Source organism: Nerophis lumbriciformis, linkage group LG29 (genome assembly GCF_033978685.3).
Source record: "Nerophis lumbriciformis linkage group LG29, RoL_Nlum_v2.1, whole genome shotgun sequence".
NCBI lineage: Eukaryota > Metazoa > Chordata > Actinopteri > Syngnathiformes > Syngnathidae > Nerophis > Nerophis lumbriciformis.
The window spans coordinates 7,259,988-7,275,000 of NC_084576.2; the positions used below are offsets into that span (position 1 = coordinate 7,259,988).

At 42.4% G+C, this 15,013-nt stretch overlaps 1 protein-coding gene across 10 annotated transcripts in view; it reads left to right on the forward strand.

Moving 5' to 3' along the window:
- Positions 1 to 15,013, forward strand: part of fgfr3 (fibroblast growth factor receptor 3) — a 140,680-nt gene that overhangs the window by 91,805 nt on the left and 33,862 nt on the right. For 7 of the 10 annotated variants that reach the window (XR_009810517.2, XM_061925125.2, XM_061925130.2 and 4 more), the window contains exons 5-7: positions 3,294 to 3,463; positions 13,451 to 13,574; positions 13,647 to 13,837. Coding sequence is in view for 9 of the 10 variants with exons in the window: in XM_061925125.2 (XP_061781109.1) it covers positions 3,294 to 3,463; positions 13,451 to 13,574; positions 13,647 to 13,837 (485 nt within the window). In the remaining variant the exon portion in view is untranslated. The remainder of the gene's footprint in view (positions 1 to 3,293; positions 3,464 to 13,450; positions 13,575 to 13,646; positions 13,838 to 15,013) is intronic. The other 3 variants (XM_061925129.2, XM_061925126.2, XM_061925132.2) reach the window with 1 other exon arrangement.

The following is a 15,013-nucleotide window of genomic DNA, read 5'->3' on the forward strand; positions in this document are numbered from 1 at the left end:
GCACATTTTATATTATCTTTATATTTTTTTTAAATTCCCTGTTTTCCCGAAATTCCCAAACTTCCAGGAAATTCCCATTCAAATGAATAGACCATCTTTCCAAATTCCACAATTCCAACATTTCCCAACCAATTCAAACCATCAACACATTCCACTCGTCCTTGACATTCGAACTACTAACTCTCCGAGTTAAAAGAAATTCCTGGAATTCCCAGTTTGTGAAAATCCTATGTCCACCCTTTGTCCTTTCTGCGTCTCCTTCCACATGTTAACATATTCCAAACATTCCACTTAGTCAGGAAATCAAACAAACCTATTTTGTTTTCCGTACGAAATTCCCAGTTTTCCTCAAATTGCAGGAATTCAGTTACTGTGTCAACATTTCTCGACCAATTAAAAAAATTCCAACACCAACACATTGATGTCATCTAGGACAATTGTGGTATCTATATTTTTTTTTAATTCCTGATTTTCCAGAAATTCCTATATTGTCAGGAAGTTCCCATTCAAATTAATGGACAATTGTTCCCAACTCCACAATTATAGCATTTCTCAAACCATTCAACCATCAACACATTCCACTCATCTTTCACATTCAAACTAGCACTTTTCCCAAGTTCCCCCAAAAATGTCGCTTTTCCCCCAATTTTCCCGAATTCTACAACACATTCTCAATGAAAAAAAGGGTTACTACTTCAACATTTCTGAACCGATTTATTTTTTTGTAGTTTTTTTACAGTTTATGTATGTACATATTCTGCCCATGGATTTGATATGATTTAAGATGTTGTTTTAAAAAATATGTTTTAATTTTAAATAGGGATGTCCGATAATGGCTTTTTGCCGATATCCGATTTTCCGATATTGTCCAACTCTTTAATTACCGATACCATATATGATATCAACCGATATATACAGTCGTGGAATTAACACATTATTATGCCTAATTTGGACAACCAGGTATGGTGAAGATAAGGTACTTTTAAAAAAAATTAATAAAATAAAATAAGATAAATAAATTAAAAACATTTTCTTGAATAAAAAAGAAAGTAAAACAATATAAAAACAGTTACATAGAAACTAGTAATTAATGAATATTAGTCAAATTAACTGTTAAAGGTTAGTACTATTAGTGGACCAGCAGCACGCACAATCACGTGTGCTTACGGACTGTATCCCTTGCAGACTATATTGATATATAATGTAGGAACCAGAATATTAATAACAGAAAGAAACAATCCTTTTGTGTGAATGAGTGTGAATAAGTGTAAATGGGGGAGGGAGGTTTTTTGGGTTGGTGCACTAATTGTAAGTGTATCTTGTGTTTTTTATGTTGATTTAATATAAAAGATTAAAAAAAACGATACCGATAATAAATAAACCGATACCGATAATTTCCGATATTACATTTTAATGCATTTATCGGCCGATAATATCGGCCGATAAATGCGTTAATTTTTAAAGGTTATAGGCGTGATTTGTGTGTGGTATTGATGGACAATTTCAGAACGTCCGTCGTGTGTATTGTCTTGATACCAATATTTTGGTACCGGTACCGGCACCAAAATTATTTTGATACTTTTTGGTACTTTTCAATACTTTTGTAAATAAAGGGGACCACAAATTTTTTTATTATTGGCTTTATTTTAACTATAAGTCTTAGAGTACATTTAACATATGTTTCTTACTGCAAGTTTGTCTTAAAAAAAATAGTGAACATACAAGACAATGTGTCTTTTATTATTAGCGAACTGGTACTTTTCAGACGCGGTATAGTACCGAATATGATACAGTAGTATCGCGGTACTATACAAATACCGGTATACCGTACAATCTTAATCCGTAGCAGTGATGATGGGTGTAATTTTTACAAACATACGATTAGCACACATTTGATGTATTTAGTTCGAGCTGTCAAACTTAACTCGTTCATTTATGTAACGTTTCAGTAGTTTGATTCAAAAAGTGAAACATATATATATTAATTCATTTGCGCACATCTTAAAAAATAAATAAGTGTCTAATAACATGTAATGGATATATTGTCAAATGTTGAATACTCTAATCAGCAAATTCTTTAGATATTTTTGATACGATATTACACAGATTTGCTTTGTCACGTATAACACAAAGCTGAATGTGGGTTAGACTTAGACAAACTTTATTGATCCACGAGGGAAATTGTTCCACACAGTAGCGCAGTTACAAAGGATGGAAAGGATAATGCACACAAGGGCACAAAAAGAGGGCGAAAATAAAAGTGGCCTTGTGGTTAGAGTGTCCACCCTGAGATCGGTAGGTCATGTGTTCAAACCCTGGCCGAGTCATGCCAAAGACTATAAAAATGGGACCCATTACCTCCCTGGGTTAATGGGTCAAGGGTTGGAATTGGGGGTTAAATCACAAAAATTATTCCCGAGCGCGGACACCGCTGCTGCTCACTGCTCCCCTCACCTCCCAGGGGTAGAACAAGGGGATGGGTCAAATGCAGAGGGTAATTTCACCACACCTAGTGTGTGTGTGACTATCAGTGATACTTTAACTTTAACTTTAAATGTACCATAGTAGCAATATAAAATATAACATATATGTAATATTTACATACTATATATACAGTATATAATTTATACTTATATATTATATTATTGTATTATGTAATGTTTTTTATATAATATATACAATATATAACAAATCCCAATTACCATGTACAATAGTACAGTATATGCAACAGCTGCAGCATAAAATAAAGAGTAGATCCAGCAGAAAATATAGATTATAAACAAAGAGAGGTAGCTAACATAGAAGCGGTCAGGTAATAAACAGATATTATCTACTGCTCTATGGCGAGTGATTATACAGCTGTATGGAGTGCGGAATGAAGGAGTTCTTGAATCGAACACTGAGCTCTGCTGTTCCTCAATTGTCAGGTGGAGTGGGTGGGCAGGATTGTCCATGATGGCCAGCAGTTTGTCCAGTGTCCTCCTGTCAACCTCCTGTTAGCTTAGCATGTACTATTGATGACTGATCAAAGGGGCCACGACAGGCTGGATGGACCTTTAGTATAGGTGGATCTTTATTGTCATTGCACAAGTACAACAGGATTTCATTTTCAGCACAAGCCCGTGGCTGTAAAAGGTGGGAAAAAGGTAAACGCTGGGGGAGGATGGGTTGGAAAAAAAACTTGAACTGAGACTGAGCTCCTATTGGGAAGGGCCCGGTCTGGAGTGAGAACAAAACTCCTTGCAAAGCGTACACATCCGTTCTTCATTCATTCTTCTGTGGTTTTTCATCAGAAGCACCGTACTGGACCAGGCCGGACCGAATGGACAAGAAGCTTCTTGCGGTACCGGCCGCCCACACCGTCAAGTTCCGCTGCGCCGCGTCCGGCAACCCGACGCCCAGCATCCATTGGCTGAAGAACGGCAAAGAATTCAAGGGGGAACAGCGCATGGGCGGCATCAAGGTGAGAGGGAATAGTCCTAATCATGAGCTGTGTGTGAAGTACCAGGCTACCGGGGCATCCGTCAGGAGCCTTTTAGCAAAGCATTTTAATCCCTCTCAGCCGGGGGGCGCTGCCTGGCGAGCCCCAGTCCGTCAGCGAGCGCGGGCATTGTGGGAGTGTCTATAAGTGGAGGATAGCGAAGCAGAAAGTGATCCTGGTCATCTTCTCACGGTGGATAAAAGGTCAGAATCACCCCGCTGGGCCGCGCGCCCTCGGCAGGATTCCACCTTCCCCCACCCGTGGCTAAGACCACCGAAATAAATAATGCCCGGGTGAAACCGGAGTGGTGCTTGGATACTTGAACGCTGGCGTTGACAGCGTGGCAGCGCTGCGAACAGCTGCTGTGCTGCGTTTTGTCATCATTGCAGCAAACCCTGTGTGGGAACAAGCAAACAATCCCAGTGCTACCAACTTCCAATCCAGTTGTAGGACTATTCTTACGGTCTTACATTCCGCAAGCCTAGTTTCTTCCTCTAGTGGTGTGAAAAGGCCTACTTTGTCGTTCTTTAAAAGGTTAACAGTAAGCAGATCCTGTCGCTATTAACAGTTTACGGAGCTCTCCAACATCTGCTCCCAGCAGGCCTGGCAGCAGTTGTCCACCCCCCCCACCCAGCCCCGTACCCTCCCACCCTCGCACCCACCTGTCACCAGTGCTCAGGACGGTCCGGGCCAACCCGGTCCGGTGGCGCTCCAGCTGACACCAAGCAGGTTTGAGCTAATGCGGCTAAAGTTGAGTGTTTGCAGCACGCTAATCCCATATTGAGCGCTTGGATTTCATCAGCTCGACAAGTGTCTCCACCGAATCACCTGTGTTAAGTTCCAAAGAGGACTTTGTAATGGCCCTGGATGTCAAAGTGTACATTTACAACATCACTTGTGTCTTAAATTAGTATAAATTTGATCTTCCGGAGGCTTTTATGAAGATGTCCGATGCTAGCGAAGAGAGTGACAGGTCCATGACACGACCTGTGACCCCGCATGTGACAAAAAAAAAACCCACACATTGCTCAACGTGCAAATTTTACTTTCACTTAGCGTACAAAACTGAAAGTAGCCGAATGGAAACACACCTTGTCACCCACATCCATCGACTCATTTGACGACATTATCTGGCCGTGATTGGGTTATCCATGGGCACAAAGAGCAATGACATACCCACAATGACCTCACGGGGACCCTGCTCCTGCTCCTGCCCCTGCCCTGACCCCCGGCTTGGTCTTGGAGGTGAAGCCATCTTCACCCCGCCTATTCAACTGACATCATCATTCTGGATCTGACAGCCATGCTTAATCTCTTTGAAGGAACCTACATTTGATTTGCATTCCGACTCCTCCTCTATAGACATAGGCAGCTAGAGATGTCTAAGTGACTGGAAAATCTAGCTGTGCATTTGGAAAATATTACTGCTGACCATGTTTCTCCACGGTTACATACCCAGCTAGTCTGGAGTATAAACGGGCAAATCAGAACCAGTCTTGAAAACTGTCATGACTGGTGACAGTCAATGAATGTTGTGTATTAATGCTTAATATTGTAGACTTTGTCATCATTTGTTATTTTTGTAGTCGTTGGCTTCAGCTGCAATAAGTCTTCGTCTTCTTTGTGTTTTATGGAGTGTAAACCAGTGTTCCCTCCCTTCTGTCTCCCTCAAAAACATACATATATACTTTCCCATACTAAATTACATTGTAAAAAACTGTTTATTCTGGAAACTTCACATACATTTTCTGTTTGCTGCTTGGTACCACTTTGAGAAAAACCTCTCTCTTCACTCTTTTCAACAAGTCAACGCTAAAGAGACTTCAGACGGTACAAAATGCAGCTGCCAGACTTTTGACCGGTGCACCCAGAACAGCCCATATTACCCCCATTTTGTCCAGTCTTCATTGGCTTCCAGTCAAATTTCGCATTGAGTTGAAGATTTTAGTCCTGACTTTGCGTGCGTTACATGGTGGGGCCCCTCAGTACATCACTGACTTGTTATGCACCTACACTTCAGGGCGCAGCCTCCGGTCTTCAGGCCAGGGTCTCCTAAAGATCCCAAAAATTCATTTTAAAACCCATGGAGACCTGGCATTCCAGGCTATAGCTTCCAGACTCTGGAACAACTTCCACCAGTACCTCTGTGATCTTGACTGTGTTGACACTTTTAAGAAACATTTGAAAACTTCTCTTTTTATTAAAGCTTTTAGTTAATGCACTTTTTAACTATCATTTTTAATCCACTTTTTTATCATTTTTATGATGTTGCCGCTGTTGTTTTAATTGAATTGTTGCTTTACTTCACCTATGTTTTGTACAGCGCGCTATGATTTTACCTGTGTAAAGCGCTTTATGAATAAAATGTACTTGCTAATTTACTTACTTACTCTTTCTGTCCACTACTTCTAACTTCCTCTCTTAGTTTTCTCCTTTCTCTGCTGTATTTCCCACAATGAATGATTGCATGTTCCACTGACTCTACCTCAATGCAGCTGGGTGTTTACTTATAAGGTGCAATGTCATATTTAGTCTGGTGTGTCTTAATCCAATACGTGATATGATTCCTTCCTCTTTTTGTGCTCCCCCTTACAGTTCTTCCCGCTCCTACTGTGTTCTGTATTGCACATTAGTGTCTTCCCGATGTGACTCTTTCAAAACATTTGCTTTATTTAATGATGTTTGCCTCCGTCTTACTGAGAGGTACCTCTCTAAGCTGCTCTAGCTTTTGTTACGGCAGGGCACTCAATGTTAAAGGTGCATTACCGCCACCTACTGTATTGGAGTGTGATCCAGAGTTCCCTCCCTCACATATATACATACTAGAGATGCGCGGTTTGCGGGCACAACCGCGGAGTCCGCGGATTATCCGCGGATCGGGCGGATGAAATTTTAAAAAATTAGATTTTATCCGCGGGTCGGGTCGAGTCGGGTCGGGCGGTTGAAATAAAAAAAAATTAGATTTTAAATAGATTCAGGCGGGTGGCAGTTAAACCAATTCGGAAATATATATACATAGTTAAATGTTGTTACCCACATACGAAAAACGAGCAGGCACCTGCAGCATATGCCACAACAGAAGAAAAAAAAAAAAGAGATGGACACTTTTACGGAGCGGAGAAGGCCCCCTACGCCTCGCCGGGGTCCGGGACCGAGGCCCCTTCCCCCGAGAGGGCCCCACCGGGAGCCGTAGCTGAGGCGATCCGCGAGAAGGGCCCGACGCACGTCCAGGGTCACCACCGCGCCCACCGCACCGACACCCCGCCTCGTCCGCCTTCGCCGCGGCCGGCGTCACGCGCAGCAGGTAAGCAGCTTACCTGCCCGCCACCCCCGTGGCCGGGGGCTCGTAACAGGGGTCGCTCCGCCCGCGCAGCTTACCTGCCCGCCACCCCTGTTGCCGGGGGCGCGTAACAGGGGTCACTCCGCGCGCAGTGCGCTCACAAAAGGGGTGGGGCTCACCCTGGTTGATATAGACAGCAGGACGGTGGCCATGGACGTCGGAACCCGCTAAGGAGTGTGTAACAACCCACCTGCCGAATCAACTAGCCCTGAAAATGGATGGCGCTGGAGCGTTGGGCCCATACCCGGCCGTCGCCGGCAGCGAGACGCGCTTGGAGGTGCGCTCAGCGCGGCTCCCATATGATTGCGCACTGGTGTGCGTCTGGGTCGTGACAGCGTGGCACGCGAATGTCTGTGCTGCATTGGATCAGTCTCCTTTCTTTAACAGGCAAAAGCTTTATAACCTCACTAATGCCTTGCATCGTCTATATTAGATATATAACAACGGGCGGGGGCGGGCGGATGGCGGGCGGGTGCGGTTCTGATCAAATGTTACATCGGGTGGATGGCGGATGGTTGACGACTTTCTGATGCGGTTGCGGATTAAATAATTGCCTATCCGCGCATCTCTAATACATACATACATATATAACTTCTCTAACAAAATAATTTAACACATATTTAACTTCCTGTCCTCCATTTAACTTGATGTAGATTTTACAGTTGGTGCACCAAGTGCTTTGAATTTTCCCCTGCTTCCTCAATTGGAAGTAAAACAAATTGTATCAAGACACCCCGAGTTCGAAGGGTACCAGATTTTGATTAATTGATTGACTATCTTCGGCGGATATCTTTAAATTTTACTATCCTGCATGGTCAACGTCTCAGGCTTATGCGTGTGTTTGAAATGGTGTACTCTTGTTCTACAGGATGTAGAAGTGCCCTATTGTGAGGTGTGTTTTTAACTTATCCATGCTTTCATTTTCATGGTCCAGTTAACGATCAAGTATGAGAAATTTGTGAGATCATAATATAATATGTGTACAGTATATATATTTTTTTGTTGCCATCATATTTATTGTGTTATTGTTCAAGTGAGAAGACAACAGAGTTATTGTGTTAGCGGCTAATTATCTAGCTAGGTGCGCACGCTGGTTTTCACAACTGTGCTCCCCTTCAGATGGTAGCCCATATTACGTCTTAAATGTCATTTTGAAAGATTGCAGAGCATTTTTTTTTTTTACTTTGTTGGTCAAATGAGAAGTTAGTTGTAAGGTGGAGATGCAGGCTATCCTGTGTTTGGCTGCATCGCCAAGTATGCTTCTATGATTTATTGAAGGAGGCAGTTTCGTGGGTACATAATAGAGTGATCTCCAAACGACATCCCGCCAGCGTCCACTATCCGGCCCGGCCAAATTCTTTTATACCCAAGTTTGGGGACCCCTGGAGTAGACGCGGTATGCAGCAAACGCATCAACTGTACACATCTACACAGATTATGACGCTGATATTAGTCGCTGGTAGGTTATGTGGCACATTCCCATGGTCTTTCTTTACGGGCGCCTCGTGTGACTCCAGCGTAAGCTCCTTAATAATTTAATTCTGTTTGGAATCCGGCGTGATCGGAATGCAAGAGATTATCACACTGAGGCAGCAAATTCATCTGTTTCCACACAGGGTTAGCCTGCCTGAAGTAGCATGCTCGGAAGCAGCAGGTGGCAAGTGTCGTCTAAACGGAATGGGGTCGTTCGAAAAATACACTTTTTTTTGTAAAAGTCCACCTATGAGGTGCAAAAGTCATAAAGTAGTTGACGAAAATGTCAAAAGTTGTAGGGTTCCCATCCCCCGCAGAGTCAGTCATGGTTATGTTGCGTCAATTCCCGACAGAAGTCATCTCAAGGCACTTTATACTGGGGGTGGCCCTATGTGCCCCAGTTTTCCAGTTTTGTCTCAGCTCATTTTTATGCAGAAATCAGGTTGGAAGCCTTTTCACCGCGATTTGACGTAACGAACACCACAGTGAACCCTACCTAAACATCCTGTTTTACTCGCTAGCAATAGCTTAGAGCTAGAGATCGGTGTAACTTTGTTTTCCGAACTATGGGAAGGAAGGAAGTGAGTGTGAAGGACAGTGCTGAGAAGAAAAAGTAAATGACGAAAAGAAAGAAAAAAATTATCCAAAAAAATGTTCGAGATGTTGGTAAACTGTTCGAATGAGTCGATAACACCAGCCAAGGAAGTTTAAATAACACCGGAACAGTGGTCATTTATCCATGAAAATATGGAGATGCTATAGATAGTGCAGCTCGGAAAAGATATTGAAGAAATCCCCCCTCTGATTGTGCACTATTCGTTCTTTAGTTGTTTGTAGTACATTCTATTGTATTGTTCCTCATTCAAAATGTCTTATTTAAAAGTTAGTCTTTTTATTTTTAAAAGACATGATGCATATGACAATCAGGATGATTTGGGGGGCTAAGCTATGATTAAATTTGTTTTAATTTGTTTCAATGGCTGACGCTGTTTCGCAATGTTTTTTGAAGGTAGCAGCTGCGTCACAGAACCAATTCAACTTGTCTCCCGAAATACCACTGAAATTACCCTAAATTCCAGACTATAAGCTTTTTTTTTACGACACTTTGAACTCTGCGGGTTATAAGACAGAGCAGCTAATTTATGTATTTTTCTTCGCTGACGGCAATTGTAAAAATACAATTAAAAAAACAAGCAAAAACACTGACAGGGTGTTTTATTGTTTGTGCTACGGCGCCGTCTTTTGGATTGCAGTTTCCTTCCATTAATGATTGTACTTTTTCATTTTTTCAACCGTGGTGCTGTTCAGCCTTCTCGCCGTCCATAGCATTCTACTCGTATGGATTCTTCATCACTCCAAGCAAGGCTTGTAAGTTGTACAATATAACTAAAACAATTCTTACTTACTTAAGCGTCCCATGTGTGATGTCTGTGGGAGTGTTTTCATGCATATTTGTACGTGCTATCGCAATGTAATGACGCTAGCGTGCTTAGCATTAGCAAAATTTTCAGTTCTCAAAATTCCTCAGTAAATTCACCAAAACGTTACAGTGAGTCTGTTTAGTTGATTAAAGAGCGAACTTGCGCAGCTAGTGGGTCCATGACCATGACTTCTGTTTTGTTTGAACAGCCATTTTACTGCCGTGTTACAGACACCGTTTGGAAACAATTAAGTTATGTACATAATCATTTACAGAATCTTTGTGTAAATAACTAATTTCACAATATATATATCTGCGATTTATAGTCCGGTGCGGCTAATATATGGAAAAATATTGTTTTCTTCTAAAATTTTGTGGGTGTGGCTTATGTCCCAGTGCGCTCTATTATCCAGAAAAGATGGTAATTTATGAGACATCGCCAATCAAACAATCTATTCATATTAAAATTACATTTTTAGCAGCTCTCTGAAAAATAAGTGAATATCTGTCATACAGTTTTCGAAAACGTTAATGTTTCCCTGTCGGAATGCTGACAACCGGACATGCAATGCAGGGGTTCTTAACCTTTTTGACCTCAGGGCCCAACTTCTCCATAATATTTTTCTGAGATCAAGTGTAAATGAAAATACAGCTTCACCACTTAAGTCATAATTTTTGCGGTTAACTTCTCTATGACTGTAGCCTCAGACTTCTTGTGTTTGCTTGAGATTGTCATTGCTGTCAGAAGTGGTGGAAAAGTGTATTACAACTGCGGACCACAGCTGAGAAACAGGTATTTTTGGTGGCTCTCTAGTGGAAGCTCACGGCCTAATAATGGTTAAGAAACACTGCTACGTCACTGGAAGATGTCCAGTCTAGGTACGTCGCCAACTACTGGTCCGGCATGCACATTACAGTATTGTTTCTGCTGGTCTGTGTCAGCGGGCGGTTGTCTCTACGCAGAAGAAAAAAAAAACGTCTTTTTTTTTTACGCATGTTAAGTGAGATCGTAGTTGAAAATGACAGAGTCTGATAAACACATAAAAATGTGCCTACGAGCGGGAGCTAAAAGTGCAAACATTTTTGAAGCCCGTTAGTTCTTCTGAGTCACAAATATGAAACATGAAGCACATCCCTTTTTCTCTCCGTTGGTGGTCTTGGACGCCATCACTTCACCAGCTCTCAGCTCCTCGTGGTATTTCTTATTTTTCTTCATATTGCACCGCAGCGCGCGGCGTCACTCGTCCGAACCCGGGGTAGACGAGGCGGAGCCAGCTCGCTTTTGAGGGTGGCCTGGTCCACGTTACCACGCAACTGCTCCGCTAAGCACACACACAGGGATAATATTTACACTGGGACGGTATTTTCCACGTGCCCGTCCAAGAGAGCGTGCTAGACAGAGAGCTAAAGGGGAGGAGCACGCGACTCACCGACTTACGCGTGGGGTTAAACGTTTGCGCAAACACGCCGGGGCGGTACTTTTTCCGACGCAGGTGATGCCGAGTCTTCAGCCTAGAGAAGCGTACCGCATGGCGCCACCCGCGCTGACCCTTCCATGAGAAGTTCACCTCGGTGTGTTCCCGCCGCTCGGCTTCTGAATGTGTCGGCTCGACGTCTGCTGGCGGGCCGCCGTCGCACCTGGTTTGCGTTAGCCGCCGACTGGCACGGTTGAGCCAGCCTTCACAAGTGCTTGGCTAAGAAAAACAAGGAGGGCTGCGCCACGGCTGACGGGGAGAAGGTGCTCCAGAAGCAGCTTGACTCATCTTTGGCGTTAATCGGGCCCAGATGAAGCAAGCTTTGTGTCTTCATCTCGCCTGGATTGACTTCTCACGCTATTTTTCAGTCATGTCAGCCTGGCGCGGCTCTCCTGTCTCGTCAGATGTCCTCCAACTCAAAACACACAGACACAGACAACTTCTTTCTGAAATTGTAGCGCTTGCAGACAAGGATGTGTCACCGGGAGAATTAACAATTGTTGCAAATTTCCAGAAAAGTGGCAAATGTTAAAGGCAGCGAAGGCCGAGGGTCAGAGATAAACAGATTCTCTTTTCAAATGATCCAAGTGTAGCAAAATAAAGTCTACCGTTGTTGTTGTTGAGCAAAACCAGCCGTACCGTATTTTTCGGACTATAGAGTGTATATAAACCGCACCCACTAAATTTGAGGGAAAATAAGTATTTCCATATATAAGTCGCACCAGACTATAAGCTGCAGATATATACGTTGCAAAATCACTATTTACACTGAAATATTCTGTAAATGTTTATTTACATACCTTAATTGTTTCCAAATGAAGCAATGTAGTATCTGTAAAGTCTACAAAATAACAAGTTTTTTTCCCATTTGGTGGAAGATTACCGTATTTTCCAGACTACCGGTATATAAGCCGCCCCTACTAAATTTGACAAGAAAATAATGTTGTTCCATGTATTAGCCGGCCCGGACTCTAAGCCGCAGATATATACGTTGTGAAATGAGTTATTTACACAGAAGCATTTTGTAAATTATTATTTACATATCTTAATTGTTTCAAAATGAAGCAATGTAGTATCTGTTAGTCTACAAAATAACAAGTTTTTTCCAATTTGCTGGAAGATTACCGTATTTTCCAGACTACAAAGCGCACCGGTATTTAAGCTGCATCCACTAAATTTGAGGGAAAATAAGTATTTTCCATATATAAGTGGCACCGCAGATATATACGTTGCGAAATCAATATTTACACTGAAATATTCTGTAAATGTTTATTTGCATACCTTAATTGTTTCCAAACGGTGTCTGTAAAATGACTGATCAAACAAAACAGAAGTCATGGTCACCGATCCACTAGCTGCGCAAACTAGCTCTCAAATCAGCTAAACAGACTCAATAACTCCAGGGTGACGTTTTGGTGAATTTATTGAGGAATTTGTGAAACTGAAACAATACCAAAAGAATGCCGTTGTGAGTTAATAATACTAACACAGACACTCGTAAACGTGCTAATGCTAACAACGCTAGCTCCATTACATTATGATAGCGCGTACAAATATGCATGAAAACACTGCTACAGACATCACACATGGAGCGGTTTGGTAGGTATAAACAGTTTTAGTTGTATTGTAAAACTTACAAACGTTGCTTGGGGTTATGAATGAAGCATCTTTAAAAGTAGAAACGCTATGGATGGCTAGAAGACTGAACGGCACTTCTATTTATGGTTGAAAGCAGTAAATGGAAGGACACTGCAGCATCTGCAGTGGGTGAATTTGTCCAAAAGATGGTGCCAGAGCACAGACAATTAAACACAGCAGTGTACAGAGACATCCTGGATGAAAACCAATGCTTCCCATCCAACCTGATGGCGCTTGAGAGGTGCTGCAAAGAGGAACTGCCCAAAGATAGGTGTGTCAAGCTTGTGGCATCGTGTTCAAAAAGATTTGAGGCTGTAATTGCTGCCAAAGGTGCATCAACATAGAGCAAAGGCTGTGAATCCTTATGTACATGTGATTTCTTAGTTTTTTTATATGATTAAATGTGCAAAATAAAACGTTTCACATTGTCATTATGGGGTATTGTCTGTAGAATTTTGAGGGCAAAAATGAATATATTCCATTGTGTAATAAGGATGTAGCATAACAAAATGTGAGTACTTTCTGGATGCACTGTATGACAGCCTGTTGATGCATCAGACTAGTCAGCTCTGAATGGACTGCTCCTAACAATTGTTAACTTGATGGCGCTTCTTCTCCATCAGTTGAGGCACCAGCAGTGGAGTCTGGTGATGGAGAGCGCTGTGCCGTCGGACCGCGGGAACTACACCTGCGTGGTGCAAAACAAGTACGGCACCATCACACACACCTACCAGCTCGATGTCCTCGGTAGGTCCTTACGTCCGGATAAACAGGAGGCAAAAAGCCGCTCAATTATTAACCTGCCGCCTCTCCTTTCAGAGCGCTCGCCGCACAGGCCCATCCTGCAGGCGGGCCTCCCCGCCAATCAGACGGTGGTGTTGGGCAGCGACGTGGAGTTCCACTGTAAAGTCTACAGCGACGCCCAGCCACACATCCAGTGGCTCAAACACATCGAGGTCAACGGCAGCCGCTACGGCCCTGACGGCGTCCCGTATGTCAGCATCCTGAAGGTAACCAGTCGCCACCTCCCGTCTAGTCAGTTTGTGTTAGACTCCTCATTAAAGCTAATGAACATTTACAGTCACTGTCTGCAGGGCCAGCATGACATATAACCAACGACAGGGTCGCCTTGACATCGTTACCATTCATTACTCGTGTGTGTGTGTGTGTGTGTGTGTGTGTGTGTGTGTGTGTGTGTGTGTGTGTGTGTGTGTAACTTGTGCACTTTTGAAGGTCTTTCCAAGAATAGTCCAAATTAATACTTATCCGCCCCGAGGACAACACCCTAACCCTGCAGGGAGGAGTGCTTTTGTTGTTGTTGTTTAGAAAAGACTCCCACACGTTTTCTTTTGGCCGCCTCTATTTTTTTTTTATAAAACTTTTTTTTTAACCCGCCTGCCTGCTGAGCGGGCGAGGGAAATTAAACAAACATCTGGTTTAGACTAAGTTAACTGCTGCGGTGGCGGCAGCGCAGGGAGAGAGACGGCCCCTGCTAACCGCCGCTGCCGTCAGATGTCTTGCGTCGCGTGGTTTCACGAGAAGGAGGAGGAGGAACCCCAAAAAAATAAAAAGCCACGGAAAAAATGAGCGTGAGGAAGGGCAGAGTCAGCAGAGACAAGAGTGTGACAGAGAGGGGTGTGGATGAAGATTTGGGTTTAGATTTAGGTTGAAAGGCTGACAAATGGTCGATTTTGAGAAGTATTGCTTTGACTAAAGTTCCTTGATCAATTGATGAAATTGATGGTCGATTTAGCCGTCGATGCGTCATTACGTTGTAGCTCGACTTCCAAAAGCTGTGTTTTTCTTCTGTAGACAAATACGAGCAGTTGAACCACTCAACAGCGCCTCTGTTGGTTGCAGACAAGTATTGCCCTACGGTTTGATGATTTGTACAATTAATTAATACACACAATCACAGAATCAATCCTTAACGATGGCTTGAATAAGGCGTGTCCAAAGTGTGTTTTTATTGGCCCTCGGCATATTGTAAAAAAACGATTGACTATTTTTAAAATAAATTTAAAAAAAAAAAAATATATATATATATATATATATGTATATATATATATATTTTATTTTTTTATTTTTTATTTATTTATTTTTTTTATATGTATGTATATATATATTTTTTTTTTTTAATTATATTTAAATATATATATAAAATATAAATATATATATATATATAT